This window comes from Dendrobium catenatum, unplaced genomic scaffold, assembly GCF_001605985.2.
Source record: "Dendrobium catenatum unplaced genomic scaffold, ASM160598v2 fragScaff_scaffold_624, whole genome shotgun sequence".
Classification (NCBI taxonomy): domain Eukaryota; kingdom Viridiplantae; phylum Streptophyta; class Magnoliopsida; order Asparagales; family Orchidaceae; genus Dendrobium; species Dendrobium catenatum.
In genome coordinates, this window is record NW_021319086.1 from 62,126 (window position 1) to 76,879 (window position 14,754).

Below are 14,754 nucleotides of genomic sequence, written 5' to 3' on the forward strand. Positions count from 1 at the left end.
AATGAATCGATGACCAAAATCTAAATATTCTCTTTCTCTCTCCTTTTTTCCTCTCCCTTTTTCTTCTTCCTTTATTTCCTTCTCATGCAAGTCAGCACCGGTGGGGGTGAGTGGAGAGAAAAGCACCACAACATCGTAGCGTTGCACGCTAAATCCATAATTATTGTAGAACTGAATCTTTAATGCCACAACGACAACTTCTGGCATTGTTGTGCTTTCTAGGCCCAGCGTCGCAGCATTCGCAAGCTCAGGTTCGTAAATCTCAGTTCAAATAGAAATTCAATTTTATTATTTTTAAATTTATTTCTAAAATATCAGGTTGTTACAACTGCAGTGCTCCAAACCCCAATGCCGTAGTATTGTGAGTCATGCTAGGCATCCTTCTTTCTCATTTTTTATGTTTAAGCTTGCATCCCTTGGGGTGTTTAATGTGTGTCACTTTGTCAATTATATATGAGAATGATGTAAGGAGTGAAGAGAGACAATAAGGGAGCGAGAGAGAAGAGATATGCATATTTACTCCCAATTTTATAATGAATTTCTTGTTGTTGTGGGGCTCCGTAAATTTTTCCTGATTTTAATTTTTTTTTTCACGCTAAATCCTAATGTTCTTTCTTTTTCTCTCATTTTTTATTTCTTATTTTATTTTCCTGTGTTATTCTATTCCCAACAAATTATTATAATGCATTCTTGAGAAACTATTGTTGGCTCTAAAATGGTAAAAAGTTTCACAATAGGATGTCATTTGTCAAATGAGAAGTGTCACAACTCAACCCGATCAGGACATATCCTATCAAGTTGAGCTGTGACAGGTAAATCCAAATATCTAATTTTAAAATTATTTTAAATTTTCTATCAATATTTATTGAAATAAATACATACTATATAGCTACTAAAATATCCAAATATTAAAAATAAACTCATCCACCAAGTTTCTTTCTTTTAATGAAAATAAATATTTATACTATAGTACATGACTACATGTAAGAGCTACATCGCTGAAAATTTAACTAGACATGAATGTACAAAAATCAAAATAGTAAAATACATATGATCTCAGATCTGATCCTAAAATGTTAATCCACAATCTCTTTTCCCTTCCTAGATCCTGCAAATTAGAAGTAAAACCATAGTGAGCTACAACAGTTCAGCATGCCACACAAATCAATCCAAATTTCAAAAAAAAAGGTCAAATATTTTACTAAATATTTAAAAGTAGTTAAATACAAATTAACTAAATCACTATACTGAGAGATGTAATAAATGCATAACAGTTACTCTCTAATTTAAATAAAAATATTAAAAGAATAAATAAACTAAAATTCATATCACAAAACAGTTCATATCACATTTCTCATAATATATAAAATCTCAAAGAATTCTTTCCCCTTTTGACTCCCTTTTTATTTGTGCATATATCACAAAAATATATCACACATCCTTGTCTCAGACAGAATCTCAAAAGATTATGTCCCTTTATAGCTCATAGTAATCCCCTAACAAAAAAAGAATCTCAACGAATTTTTATTCTTTATGGCTTCCAACACATATAATTTAATCATATATGCACATATATCATCACATTATAGCAATTAAAGAATAATTGAGCTTGTATCAAAATTGTAGAGTGTTGTACAACGGTAAACAACAGAAAATCCTATTAAGAAAAAAATGTACATTTTAAAAAATTATCAAATTATCATGGATTATGTAAAATAATATTTTAAGACTTTTATTGTATTATAGTACTATTTTTTTAACATCACGATAATTTTCTATTTAATAAAAATTTCATAAATTTCAAAACCATCATTGTAAAATTTATAAAAAATATTCAAAATGTGCATAATCTAATCTTTATAACATATAAAAAATTATGTGGTGAAAGTTTACCTGTGCAAAGTTATTTGTGATTTTCACTAACGAATACAAAATTTTAATCGAAAAATTTACAAAAAAATAGTATTTTTGAAAATTGATATGACCATAATGTGACTTGGGCGAGCAGATGGTTGGACAGCCGGGCAGCTTCATTTTTTATTTTTCTTTATTTTTCGGCGGCCTTTTTTTGCCGAAAAACCATTGGAAAATATTGCCGGAATTATTTTCCTATGCGGGTTTTACTGGCAGAAAATTTACTGCCGAAAAGCCACCGGTTTATTCCAAAACTAATGGAAAATAACCAATTGTTGTAGAAAAATGTCGTTGGTAATAGATGATTTTCCTGTAATGGTAGTTTTGAAAATATAATTCCATGTAGTTATGGTTGTAATTGGAGAAAGAGGTAAAAATGTGTTCTTCTAGAAATGAAACTATATAAATGATAGTATATATTTATCAACACATGAATCTAATGTAAGAACAATAGCTCATTTTTTATAGGAATTTATAAAAGAAATTTCTGATATCATTAGTTGAGATTTATCCCCATAGCTAAATATGTTAACATTTAATTAAGAAGCAATATATTATACTGAAGAAAATAACAAAAACTGATCATAAAAGCAGTCACATTCAAGAGCTTTCGCCTACTTCAGAAATATATACGCTATTTATATATGTTCCTGTTAACAGATATAGAAGATCACAATAGTTAGCTAGTCAAGAGGGAAATTAACTAAAAGTGTTTGATAAATAATGGAGAAAATAAATATTTTGTTCTGGTAGGTTCCAATGTCACATCATGAGAGATAATAATTAAATATTGTGGAACATGACTGTAAGCATGACTGGATCGATCTAGGAAGGAAGCAAACTTGGTATTCTACTATAAATAAATAAAACAACGTCGCCCAATTAATAAAAATGGCAAGTTGTGTGGTCCTTTGGTCCCTTCTCTATTGCAAATAGAGCTTCATAGGTTGTGGTAGTGCCACAGTCGAAGCTGCTCAACTTTTCAGACCTTCAAATTATGATAGCCACATGACATGACTGCATTTCATGATTTAACTTTGTTAATTTCTCTTCTTCAATAAATTTCATGCTGATTGTGATCTTATTAAAATATCTGCAAGCACTTGAGGAATATAAGTCGATACTTTGGTCACAAAAGGGTCAATAGCACGTTGAAATTATTCTTTTTGCAGTCATAATATTTATTGCAAAATAAGACTTTAAGTAGAACGTCAAAATTTAATCTTTAATGATCACAATCCATCGTTATAGCTCAATCTAAGAAGGATTTGATCGGATGTGATTGCAAATGGGTCTAAAAAATTTACATATAATTAGAATAGTTGGTGTGCAGAACAACTTCATAATATGGATCACTATAAGTGGATATAAGTAAAAACCTTTCATAATTTGCAAAATTTTAAGGCATTTTTTTACTAATAGTTAAAGCCACCCAAATCCCTACTTAATTCCACCACTAACAACTTCTGCATTTTTCACATATTAATTAAAGGCAGCTTCATTCACTATATAAATATTTATATTTACAAGAGCCTATTCTTCATCCTCCTCTCCTTATCTCCTAGAATGCCATCTAATGCTCCTTAATTATTATTAATTGTAGACCCCTCAGCATAGATGATAAATATCCATAACCTCATACAATGTGATTGGATGCAAGGTCTCTATATTAGCTCCCTCACTATCTCTATGAGGTAAAATATCCCAGCTTTATCTATGCTCGTCTCAACATGAATGCCAAAATCATATACTTGGCCCTAGTAAGCCTCCTTTTTACAAGCATCCTTCACCTCTATATTTATGTAGGTGAAGATCCTAACAACTTCACATTTAATCAATATTGAAGATTATTGATTAAGATATTTTTTGTTTAATTTATATAATTAGTCAAAAGATATAATGTAAATTATAGAAAAAATATTACAACAATTATGTATGATATATGACCAATATAATCATCGGTGCCTTTCTTTTTATGGGTCACCTAAAATAGCTCAATTTTTTATTAGAGTGTAACTTATGACAACCTCTTAATTATAATAAATAATATAAATAAACGTTCATAATAAAATATTTATTTTAAATAACACATAATAGAGAACATAATTTCATGAAACAATTATAAATATTATGATATAATGCTTGGGTGCATTAAACGGAATCAATGGAGCTTCATTAATATTTTGTATTGGCTTCTTAATTTGGAGTGAAATTGTTGGCATAATTAAGTGATGCTCGAGATCTTCCACCACTCCTCACTAACCTATTTTGATATGAGGTCATCTCATATAGAGATTCATGATACACATCTATAAAATCCCACAACTCATGGTGTTGTTAATATAGGTTAGATTGCCTTTTATGAGATCCTCGTGCTAAGCCACATTCACGGTTTAGGAAAAAAATCTCAAAATATCTTTTTCCAAATATTCTTCAACAAAGTTGCCTTCACCAGTAACTAATTAAGAGAAATGATCATTAATATAAGAAGAAATAAAATTAAGTTAAAAGTTTTAAAATAAAAATGTTGAGCTATTTGATGTTAAATTCTTGATTTAAATAAAAAGTAATTGAATTTCCCTCAAAAATGCTCCCAAAGACTTGTATGGATGACTAAGTAGATATATTGTGTCATATAAAAATGGAATGCGCGCATAGAAAATATTTTTTCCATATATATATATATATGGAATGCATGAAGGCGTCTTTGAGGTCCATATTCAAGGGCCTCAGTACCTATGATTAATAATGCTAGATCATACTAATAAAATAATAAAAACTTGATCACTAGAATCCCAAACAATGCTATGAAACGCAATGGGGCAAGCTATAGAATTAATCAAACAAGGATTAGCGCCCTTATTTAAAGGCCCAACATGTTCAATTGAGGAGGCTATAGCCAACACATTTCCAACCTTCCTACCATTTTTAGAAGGCAAAACCAGCATCACCGCCCATAACTAAGCCACAATAATTAACAAGATGAACATCAACAGGAGACAAATCAGTCGAATTCGAAGTAGGGACAATGTTAGCAATATGAACAACATCATCAGCCAGAGCCAAAATAAAATTGGCGACCTTTATAGAACTCACAGCAGGCTTAGGATGCAACATAGGGCAATCCAAATCAGAGTGGCCAAGCGACTTACAATAATCACAAAATTGAGGAAACTCCTCCATTTCCACAACTTGAACGTACCCAAATTTATCAGGACTGAGTTAGATGCAATCAGGATAGCATTTAGTGGTTTCTAGTTCAACAAGAAAGCGAGCTATAGAGGGGTGCATGCAAACCAACCGCAGTGGCATTGTCCGTTTTTAACGATTTCCCAAACAAGGGCCCCAAGCCATGAAGGATGCACGAGGGAGAAAAGAATTGAAGGCACAAATTAGGGAAAGAAATCTAAATTGGAATCATCGGAGATTCCACATTGACAAAGAGGAGACAATTTAGTAAGTTTCATAAAGGAATTGTTCACGAAATAAGACTGGTGAGAAAAAACACAACATTAGTCTAAATCCTTGTCCATCTTAATCAGCACATATTTAATTAGGGCTTAAAATCGTAATAGAGAAGGAACCTAAGATTTTTAGGTTGAAAAAGAAATTGTGAATGACATCAAGAGATGGTCGGCGGTTAGGAAAGAAATCAATCAACAAAAACTCAAACGGCGCTGCCAATGCGAGAACTTCGTCCTCTGAAATCCACGGAGAAGGAAGCCACAATGCGAAGAGACTATCAGCTTGGGAAACACCACTAAAGAGGATCCACCAAAAAGGTCCTAAAAAGGAAGGGGAAGAATACTTACCATCAAAGAAACTAGGGTCAAACACCTGATTACCCACCATTCCATCCGAAATGGAAAGGAATTATGGCAAGTAGATGATCATCACAAATAAAATGCATAAAGGAATCAAAGACGACAGAACAGAGATTTGTCACACAAAGGCGACACCAAATGCGAAACCCTAGCTTACTTCCATACCTTCTAACCATTAGGTATTTGTATTAAAATAATAAAAAATATTAATTGAAAATGATGATTATTAAAAAATTGTACTAAAGTACTGATTAATATATAAAAATCAGGAAAAAAAAAGCATAATCTTATTAATTAAAAAATATAACACCGTGTATATATTCTTCTCAAATAAATACTTAATTAAAACTCTTCTTGCTCCTCCATTTGTTCTCTTCATCAAGGATGGCATATATATATATATCATTGTGTATATATATCTCATCGAATTTCTTATAGTCAGCATCATCAGTAGAAATGAATAATAACACCTGTGTTGATTTATGGTGCTGTGTTGAGATGCTGACAAGGTGAGAAGCTAGCATAGATATATGCACTATTGATTTTATATAATTTTAAAGTTTGGTGTTGACGATAAGGACATTTGATTTGCTAAAGAGTTAGGCATATGTCTTTCAAATTCTCTCCGACGAGGCTGCTGTACGTTATGTAATTAATTGATTTAACTTTTTTCATGGTAAAATACTCCTTTTAACAGATGTAACTCATGGTGAAAATTTTTTAATCAAAATTATCTTCAAATGATCAGAAGAAAATAATGTTTGGCAGAGTTTTAGCTATAGTGTTTAAGGTGAATGTATATAATTTTTCCACTGTTAATGATAGTGCGATGCTTATTATTACGAAAAAGGCAAAGAAAAATATGGAGTGTGCTGTACAATTGGTAGGAATTGATGTCCACCACATGTTTGCAAATTATGCACACAACCTTTCTCTTTTAGGGTTTCTGAAGATGAAGAATCTTTTCCTTTCAAAAAGAAGATATATAGCGTTTTGCTGAGATTGAATCTCAGCTGCCGGCATCAAATCTTGAGGCTTCTCTGAAGAAGCGATCGATATGGTTGAATTTTTTAGTAAGATTTCTTCATCCTTATTTGCCTGCTCTTGGCATGCGCATGAGTACAAGTAAGTAGTTTCTTCTTCACTTATCACTCTCAATTTCAATAACCGATGGCTTAATCATTAGCAAAACAGATGTAAATCATTTGCATGTTCTATTTGCTTATTTCCCAACCAGAGCAGAGCTTTCTTGCTCTTTGTTTTTTTGTTTTTTTTTTTAAATGGAAAAAAGTGCAAAATAAAATGACTGAGGATAGAGAACTCCTTGGTAAAATCTTGGCTCATATATTGGTCTGTGTGTTAAGAAAAACAAGTCTAATTATAATTAATTTTTTGTCATCTTATCGTTTATGTTTTGTTTATTGTGTTTCCTCTTCTCCATTTTCATACAAAATTAAAACAAGTCATAAATGTAATTATATTCATCTTCGAGGTCAACTTATTTAATTAAATAAAGCTGCTGGCACAAAGCTCAATATTAAAATATCATTCTTATTTCTATAAGAATTTCTGTCGACTATACCGATCACATGATCGATCTCTGTAAACTAATAACAAATCACGGGAAATACCGGACAACACATACTGGTCCTTGTTTTTATTTTTCTATTAATAAAGAACAAACTAGCACTATTGATTCTGGCAATAACTTCATAAAATCCAGCAACAAAATACATACCAATTTGCCATCTTAATTCCTAGCTTTCTCATCTTTCCTTGCTCGCTTAACTTGCTAGATGTTTCTTCAAATAATAACATGACAAGATTAAAGCATGTTTTCATTTCAAAGATCTAATAAATTCAATAAACATATTTAATTATAAATATCTCATGATCAAGAATATATATATATAATTTGTCACTTATCAATTGCTTATTTTCTCGCAGAAGTTGATAGATAGGCAACAGTATAATTCAATCTCAGCTTTAGTATGGACATCATTAATTTCCAACAAATTATTCTCAGTGATGAGGAGGATTAGATCAGTGCTCTTAAAATGATAAAAGATACAGAAGAAAAGGAACGGTTTCCATTTACTAATCCAGAAGGTAATACAGAAATTATCAACAACAGAACTACAACTGGCTCGAACAGCAGGCTATGGTCCAGTCTTAAAGATTCAAGAATTGTAAGAGTTTCAAAAGCATTCGGGGGAAAAGATAGACATAGCAAAGTATGCACCGTAAGAGGTTTAAGAGATCGTCGTGTAAGGCTTTCAGTTCCTACAGCTATTCAACTATACGATCTCCAAGATAGACTTGGTCTCAACCAACCCAGCAAAGTTGTAGATTGGTTATTGAACGCTGCTCAACATGAAATCAACAAGCTTCCTCCACTCGAATATCCTTTCGAAAATTTCATTCAGCCTCATCAATCTTCAGATCAAGCTTCAAAAGCAAAGAGTACTTATAACCCTGATCAGTCTTTTGATGTTGAAGAACACAACCTAGGAGTAGAAAGTCCAGCATTAATGTTTCAAGATGTTGGTATCTATAACGCTCAATCTTCATTTCATCAAGATCATAATCTGCTGTCCAATAATTCAAGAGGAGGAGGAGGAGACCAAGCTTTGGGTTTGATTAGTAATATTGGAAGCTTTCCTTACGCTTCTTTCTACCACTGGGATCAATCAAACAGAAGTTACTTATCACAGTTCGAAATCGTTTCATCTCAAGTGGATGTAGCTCCTGCATCAGTGATTTCTTCTTATACGACTAGTACTGTTCCCTGTGAGTTAGAAGGAATCTCAGCTCAGCAAAATCTTCCTAACAACAGTGATACGATATTCAGGAACTCTTTTTCTCTCAGCTACTCCAATAGCTAGACCATTTTAACTAGCCTGTGAGCTTCAGTTTCTGAAAAATATATGGTGTTTCCAATTTAGCGCGTTATTAAGATCATAATAACATTTTGGAGAAGATTTGATATTTGTTGCTGCACATGGGCCGACTTATAGATATACAAAATATATTAAACTCCTGCTTAGTTTATACAAAGCATGCAAGTGAATGCAAAGTGGATGCTTATAGAGAAGTGCGCATTCTTGAATGGACATTGTCTAGCTTTGCCGGTCTAGTTGGTATCTATTTCAACGCGAAAACTATTGTGTTCCCCGACTCAGCCTAAAAGAAATATTTGCCATTTGTGATTCATTCAGCAAGCTGTCTTTTTTTTTTCTTTTTTTTTTCGGGAGGATGGCAGCTACAAATACTGATTAAGCAAGAAGCGGCGTTGCTGCGAAGAATTGAATCAGGTGGCTTATAGATCTATAGTGCCATATTCTGCAATAAATGCTTTATTGCTTATTTGCTTTTCCAGTACTGATGGAACAGTTTTTAGTTCCTTTGTTTTTTGAATCTTCTGTGCAAGGGTTTTTATATAGGAAAATGATATGCTATCATATACAAATTAGTTTGCATTTAATAAAAGTGTTTTTATATAGGAAAATGGTATTGGCTTTTATTGATTTATTGACTTAATTTACTGTCAAGTTTTCTTCTGTTTGACATTAAATTAATAGGAATTTTGCTTTGTTTAGTCTATATTTGCTTACTCATGAAAGTTTCTTGAAAACTATTGTAGTGGGAGAAATTACTTCCACTTTTTTAATTGTTTATTCAAATTTAAAATTTAAATTTTAAAATTAAAAAAAATTATATTATTATCCCTTGGAGCTAGAAACTCGTCTTCCCTTAAAATCACATGAGTAATCATACTTTGATGGTTTTAGGCGCCTTCATTGTGTTACAGTAGTCTAGGGTAAATTTTATCACGCTTCGCTTGCCCTAAGCGCCGACTCGGGCGATTTTAGGGTTCCCCTCCTCCTTCGATGATCTCTTCGCCTTCGCGTCCTCTCCGCTAGCGAAATCTTGCTTTCTTCTCACTTTTCCTGCGCTGGTGTTCGTCTTTGTTGCTTGGCCCTATTAGGGCATCAAAGATATGGCGGGGGCTTCGTTCTCTACGCCTTGGGGGAATGTTGCCTCCCAGGTTCAAGATACAAACAAAGGTTTATTTAGCTTGGATTCGGAGGTTCCTTCTCCTCCTCAGTCGCGTTCTTTTGAAGATATTTTCTCTAATTCTTCGGCAGGTGATGCCCTACCCTCTTTAACTCAATCTATGTTTAATGGTGTGCCATCAGTTATGCTTTCGGATGAAGAAGTTCTAAAACTTGCCTCTTCTTTTCAATTTACTCTGGTTGAAAATTTTGGACTGCGAAGGCCAAATCTGGATTCGATTCGTGCTTTTTTCGGTAGCCTTAAGCTCTCGGGTTTTTATTCGGTTGGTCTTATGGATTCGAAACATGTTGCAATCCAGCTCTCAAATAATCTTGATTACAGTCGTGTGTTTGCCCATAGATCTTATTTTATCCTTAACTGTCAAATGCGTATCTTGAAGTTGACGCCTTTCTTTGATGTTAGAGAAGAATCTCTCATTGTGTCTATTTGGATCACTTTTCCTAACCTTAGACTTCATTTTTTCAATGCTAAAGTCTTACATGCTCTTAGATCTATTTCCTGCCGCCCCTTGTAAACTGATCAAGCTATTGCATCTAGCTAGAACCCATCCATCTGTGGCTAGGGTTTTAGTTGAAGTTGATATCACTAAGAAACATGCTAAGGAAGTTTGGGTCAGATCTAAAGCTTTTAGTTACTTACGAAAAGTGGAGTTTGAAAAAGTTTCTGATTTGGGTAATCATTGTAAAACTCATGGTCATGCGGTTTCTGATTGCTTCAAATAATATCCAAATCTTAAAAAAAAAAATTCAACAACTCGATGGGGAAGGTGCTCACTAATGCTATAGATACTATTAACGAGAATGTTGAAGACCTGATCATTTGAATAAGGTTGAGACCCAATCCCCTATTGGAAGGTTGGAAATGAAAATCTAAATTACTCAGATAATTTGATGGCTTCGAATAATACTCCTAATATTTCACTTGAGAAAGTTTCTCCTACTGGTAAACATATTGAGGAAGGTGATAAGCTTCCTAACCTTTTTGTTTCTATTGACTCTATGCTACAAAATAAAGAGAACCACTCTCTATTGCTTAATGTGGATACTAATGAAAAAGAGAGTGTGGAGGAATGTGAGGATGTGGATACTAATGAAAAAGAGAACCACTCCCTATTTCTATGGTTCTTATTAATAATAATGAGAAAGTGGGAGTTACTAATACTTCGTCTTCATCTGTTCTCTTTGATAGTGACTCTAAATATTGATGAGGAAGGAGCCTTTAAGATGAATAAAAAGAAAAAGAAAAATGGTAAAGCTCATTTACCTGATACATCTCGTTCTACTAGGGCTCGAACTTTTATTAAAAGTTCCAATGATTAAAGCCCTTATTTGGAATGTGAGGGGTATTGGGGGGTCTGATTCTAGGACCCGTGTCAGGAACTTATGTCGTGTGCACAACATTCAACTGTTGGTTTTACTATAACCTTTTATTTCTGCTGATAAAATTGCTATTACTATTTCTCGTTTGGGTTTTAACATGATGTTTGCTAATTGTTCTAATAAAATTTAGATTTTGTAGAAGAGTCATTTCAACATCCATGTTATTTTTTATTTTGCCCAAGTTGTTCATGTGCAAATATCTTATTCCAATTTTAATTATAATGCTTCTTTGTATATGCTGCTTGTACTAGATTGGGTTGGCTTCCTCCCTGGGATCTTTTATTGGATTTTGCTCTTAATTCTAATGGTCCTTGGTGTGTGGGTGGTAATTTCAATATTATTTCTAATGCAAATGAAAGAATAGGGGGTAACCCCCCTAATGTCAATGCTATGGATGATTTCAATTTCATGATTTCTAATTGCAACTTATATGATATTGATTTTATTGGTGGTGCTTTTACTTGAAGTAGATCTTCTATGTGGCAAAGACTTGATAGGATTCTCTTTAATAATGATTGGATAAGAGAATTTTCTATGACACGTGTTCAGCACTTGAGTAGAACTTTATTTGATAATGTTCCTTTACTTATGACCATATCTACTAATAAAATTAATGTTTCTTTGGATTTTAGGTTTAAAAAAATGTGGCTTACTCATTCAAATTTCTTAAATGTGGTTTCTACTAATTAAAATATTTTGTGTAATATTAAGGAAGTTGAAGATAATGTTTTGGAGTTGGATAAGTTGTTTTTAGAGAATCTCATTAGTTACTCATTCGAATTTCTTAAATGTGGTTTCTACTAATTAAAATATTTTGTGTAATATTAAGGAAGTTGAAGATAATGTTTTGGAGTTGGATAAGTTGTTTTTAGAGAATCTCATTAGTGACAATCTTTTCAATCTTGATAATGCTAAAGTTCATCTTTTTCAATTGCAAAATAAGGAAGAAATCTTTTGGAAATATAAGGCTTCTGCTACTATGGTTTTGAAGGGGGATAGGAACATTTTATTTTTTCATGCTTTGGCCAATAAAAATATAATCAAGAGTCATATCGATATAATTGTTAACAATCAAGGGTACTTTTAAAGTTATTGAATTCATTAAAATTGACCTTAGTGGAGAAGTTATTCGCTAGCAGACCACCTTTGCAAAATATTTAGTCCTCTTTCCATGATCTAACATTTATTGAGAATTTTGTTTTCTTTGCTCAAACATGAAAATATTTTTTAAAAGCAAAAGGATAATGTTTATATTAATTAAAATGAAAATGCACATTTGAAAATCTTAGTCCCAAATAAAAAGAAATAAAAAAGTGATACAAATTTGATAAAAATAAAAGTCACATCATCTACATGCTCATACAATGCATAGAAGAAACAACCCATAAGCAATTACAAATTTAGATGGATCACTACTCTTTAGGAAGTTAACAAATAATCTCATTTTAATGTGATGTCTTCCCATATATTTTATCCCTCTACCCAAAGGAGTTGATGAAAAAGTAACAAATGAGTCCAAGGAAAATCATATATGGATATGATATTTCAATGATGAAATTTTGATTTGTTTGAGCCGCTGATACATAAAGAAAAAAAAAATTGTTTGAGTATATAAAATGGATAAAATTATTATGTTTTGCTGTTATTAGATGAGGTGGAGGAGGAAGGGTAACAACCTTAGATGAAAAAATATCCTCACAAAGTATAAGCTTACTTCGATTTATGGCAATAGATAGCTCATGATAAAAAAAAGTGAGCTTATTAGTAATGAATTGATTCATTTGATCACTTTCATGCTATAGAATTATCCATTGAGTCACTAAGGAAGAATGATGACTTGGTTGAAAAGAAAGAGATGCCACAAAAGCAGTACTGTTTATAAGAACCCCTTTAGGGATAGGATCTAATTGCATTAAGAAGTGGTTATCTATCTCATTTATATTGATTTTCATAAGATTTTTAGCATGTATGCTGGGAGTTGATATGCCCAAATAAATATCAATGCTTACAAAATAAACAAAGTTTTTCAAGACAATTCTTGATATTGACATGCCAAAAAAAATGCCCAATCTTACAAAATATAGAATCTTTTTTTAAACCATTTTCTTATTACACCCATATTTTTTTTAGAATCAACCAATATAACTTAGAGAAATGCTAACTTATATAGATCTAATTCTCCATACTTATACAATGGAAAGCTTATAGAGAGTAGTAGTTTGTACATCTATGTGAAGTGGTTTGCTAAATGATGAAGTCAATGTAAATAACATTATACTATCAAAAATATGGGCTCTTGTGTGTGGAAAAAAATTCAAATTGGTGTATTAGGGTATTCAGAGAAATAATTAAAATTAGGTGATCATTTGCTAATCATTATGAAATATATCTTAATATTTAGGATATTCGATAAAACGATAACTAGATAATCATCCACTTTGTTGAATTGCATAAATATACTCATTATGTAGAGATCCCACCTAAAAAACTAAGACCTTGTAGAGACCCCCTAATCGTATAAAATGTTGGTCTTAAACATGTGCTCTTAAACTTTTGTCAAATTGAGGATCACTTAACTCCCTTTCTAAGGAAATTAGTGTTGATCGATGGTTCTATAATGTAGCTATTTAAATGGTCTTCTAAATTTAAGTTTTTAAATGACTCTTCTATTATCCTTGTTTGAATTATATTCCATCATTTAAGAGTCTGCCTATTTGATAAATCCATTCTTTACTGAGTAGTATTTTTATTCAAAAATCTTTAAGTAGATTCACATATATCTTATATTTTGCAGCTCTCAATTGCTATAATTCTAATAAAATTTGATGTTACTTGAAGCTTCCCAAATTAGATGTGCAATAATTTTTAAGAAAAATATTTTGGAAAAAGATTATTTTTAAGCGCAGACCAAAATTTTGTTCTCATTAGCTCTTACTTGGGCATTAGATTCGAGTATGTAAAAATTTTTCTTAAGGGAGCACCCACTATCAGCAAAAAAATACACTATTTGTGAAGACTCTTCCTCACTTCAAATTATTAAATGCCATCACCTAAGCTCTATACTGAGCCACATGTACCCTCTTCCCAAATGATTGATAATATGTATTATAATCACAAAATTGAAGATTATATTACTCATAATGGTACAAAATTTTATGTTCAAAGTCCTCAACAAGTTTTCAATTTCAAAATATTTACCAAGTTTTATAGGGAAAATTAACTTGTTCCTTTGGTGGGGTTGATAATAACTTGCCAGATTTTGGTCATGGCCTTTCTCTTATTATAACTTCAGTCTAAAATTTATGCCCCATCCTCTTCCCCTCCTAATTATATCCAAGATATTTTATTATCATTCTTGCTAGTTAGATTGATGAAGCATAAGAAATATTTAAATCAAAATTTACCCTAACTTCTTTATATGATTCTATTAGGCCTTAAGATCTGACTTTACCTACAATAACAATTGATTAGGACTAGTTAGCTTTTGTAGTTTTACTTATCATTTCTAATGATGATGATGAACTAGAGAATTTTAAAATTTACATATAGCATACCATAAG

The 14,754-nt window shown here is 31.9% G+C and overlaps 1 protein-coding gene across 1 annotated transcript; it reads left to right on the forward strand.

The window, feature by feature from the left end:
* The first annotated feature begins 6,588 nt into the window (after positions 1-6,588).
* On the forward strand, positions 6,589-9,246 carry LOC110113676 (transcription factor TCP24). Its single transcript, XM_020846343.2, has 2 exons — positions 6,589-6,863; positions 7,686-9,246. The coding sequence occupies exon 2, from the start codon at positions 7,796-7,798 to the stop codon at positions 8,621-8,623; it is 828 nt and encodes a 275-aa protein (XP_020702002.1). The 5' UTR covers positions 6,589-6,863; positions 7,686-7,795; the 3' UTR covers positions 8,624-9,246.
* Positions 9,247-14,754: the final 5,508 nt, after the last annotated feature.

What these genes read in the sequence shown, in the direction of transcription:
- LOC110113676 (XM_020846343.2), top strand. Translation starts at nt 7,796, where the DNA reads ATGATAAAAGATACAGAAGAAAAGGAACGGTTTCCATTTACTAATCCA.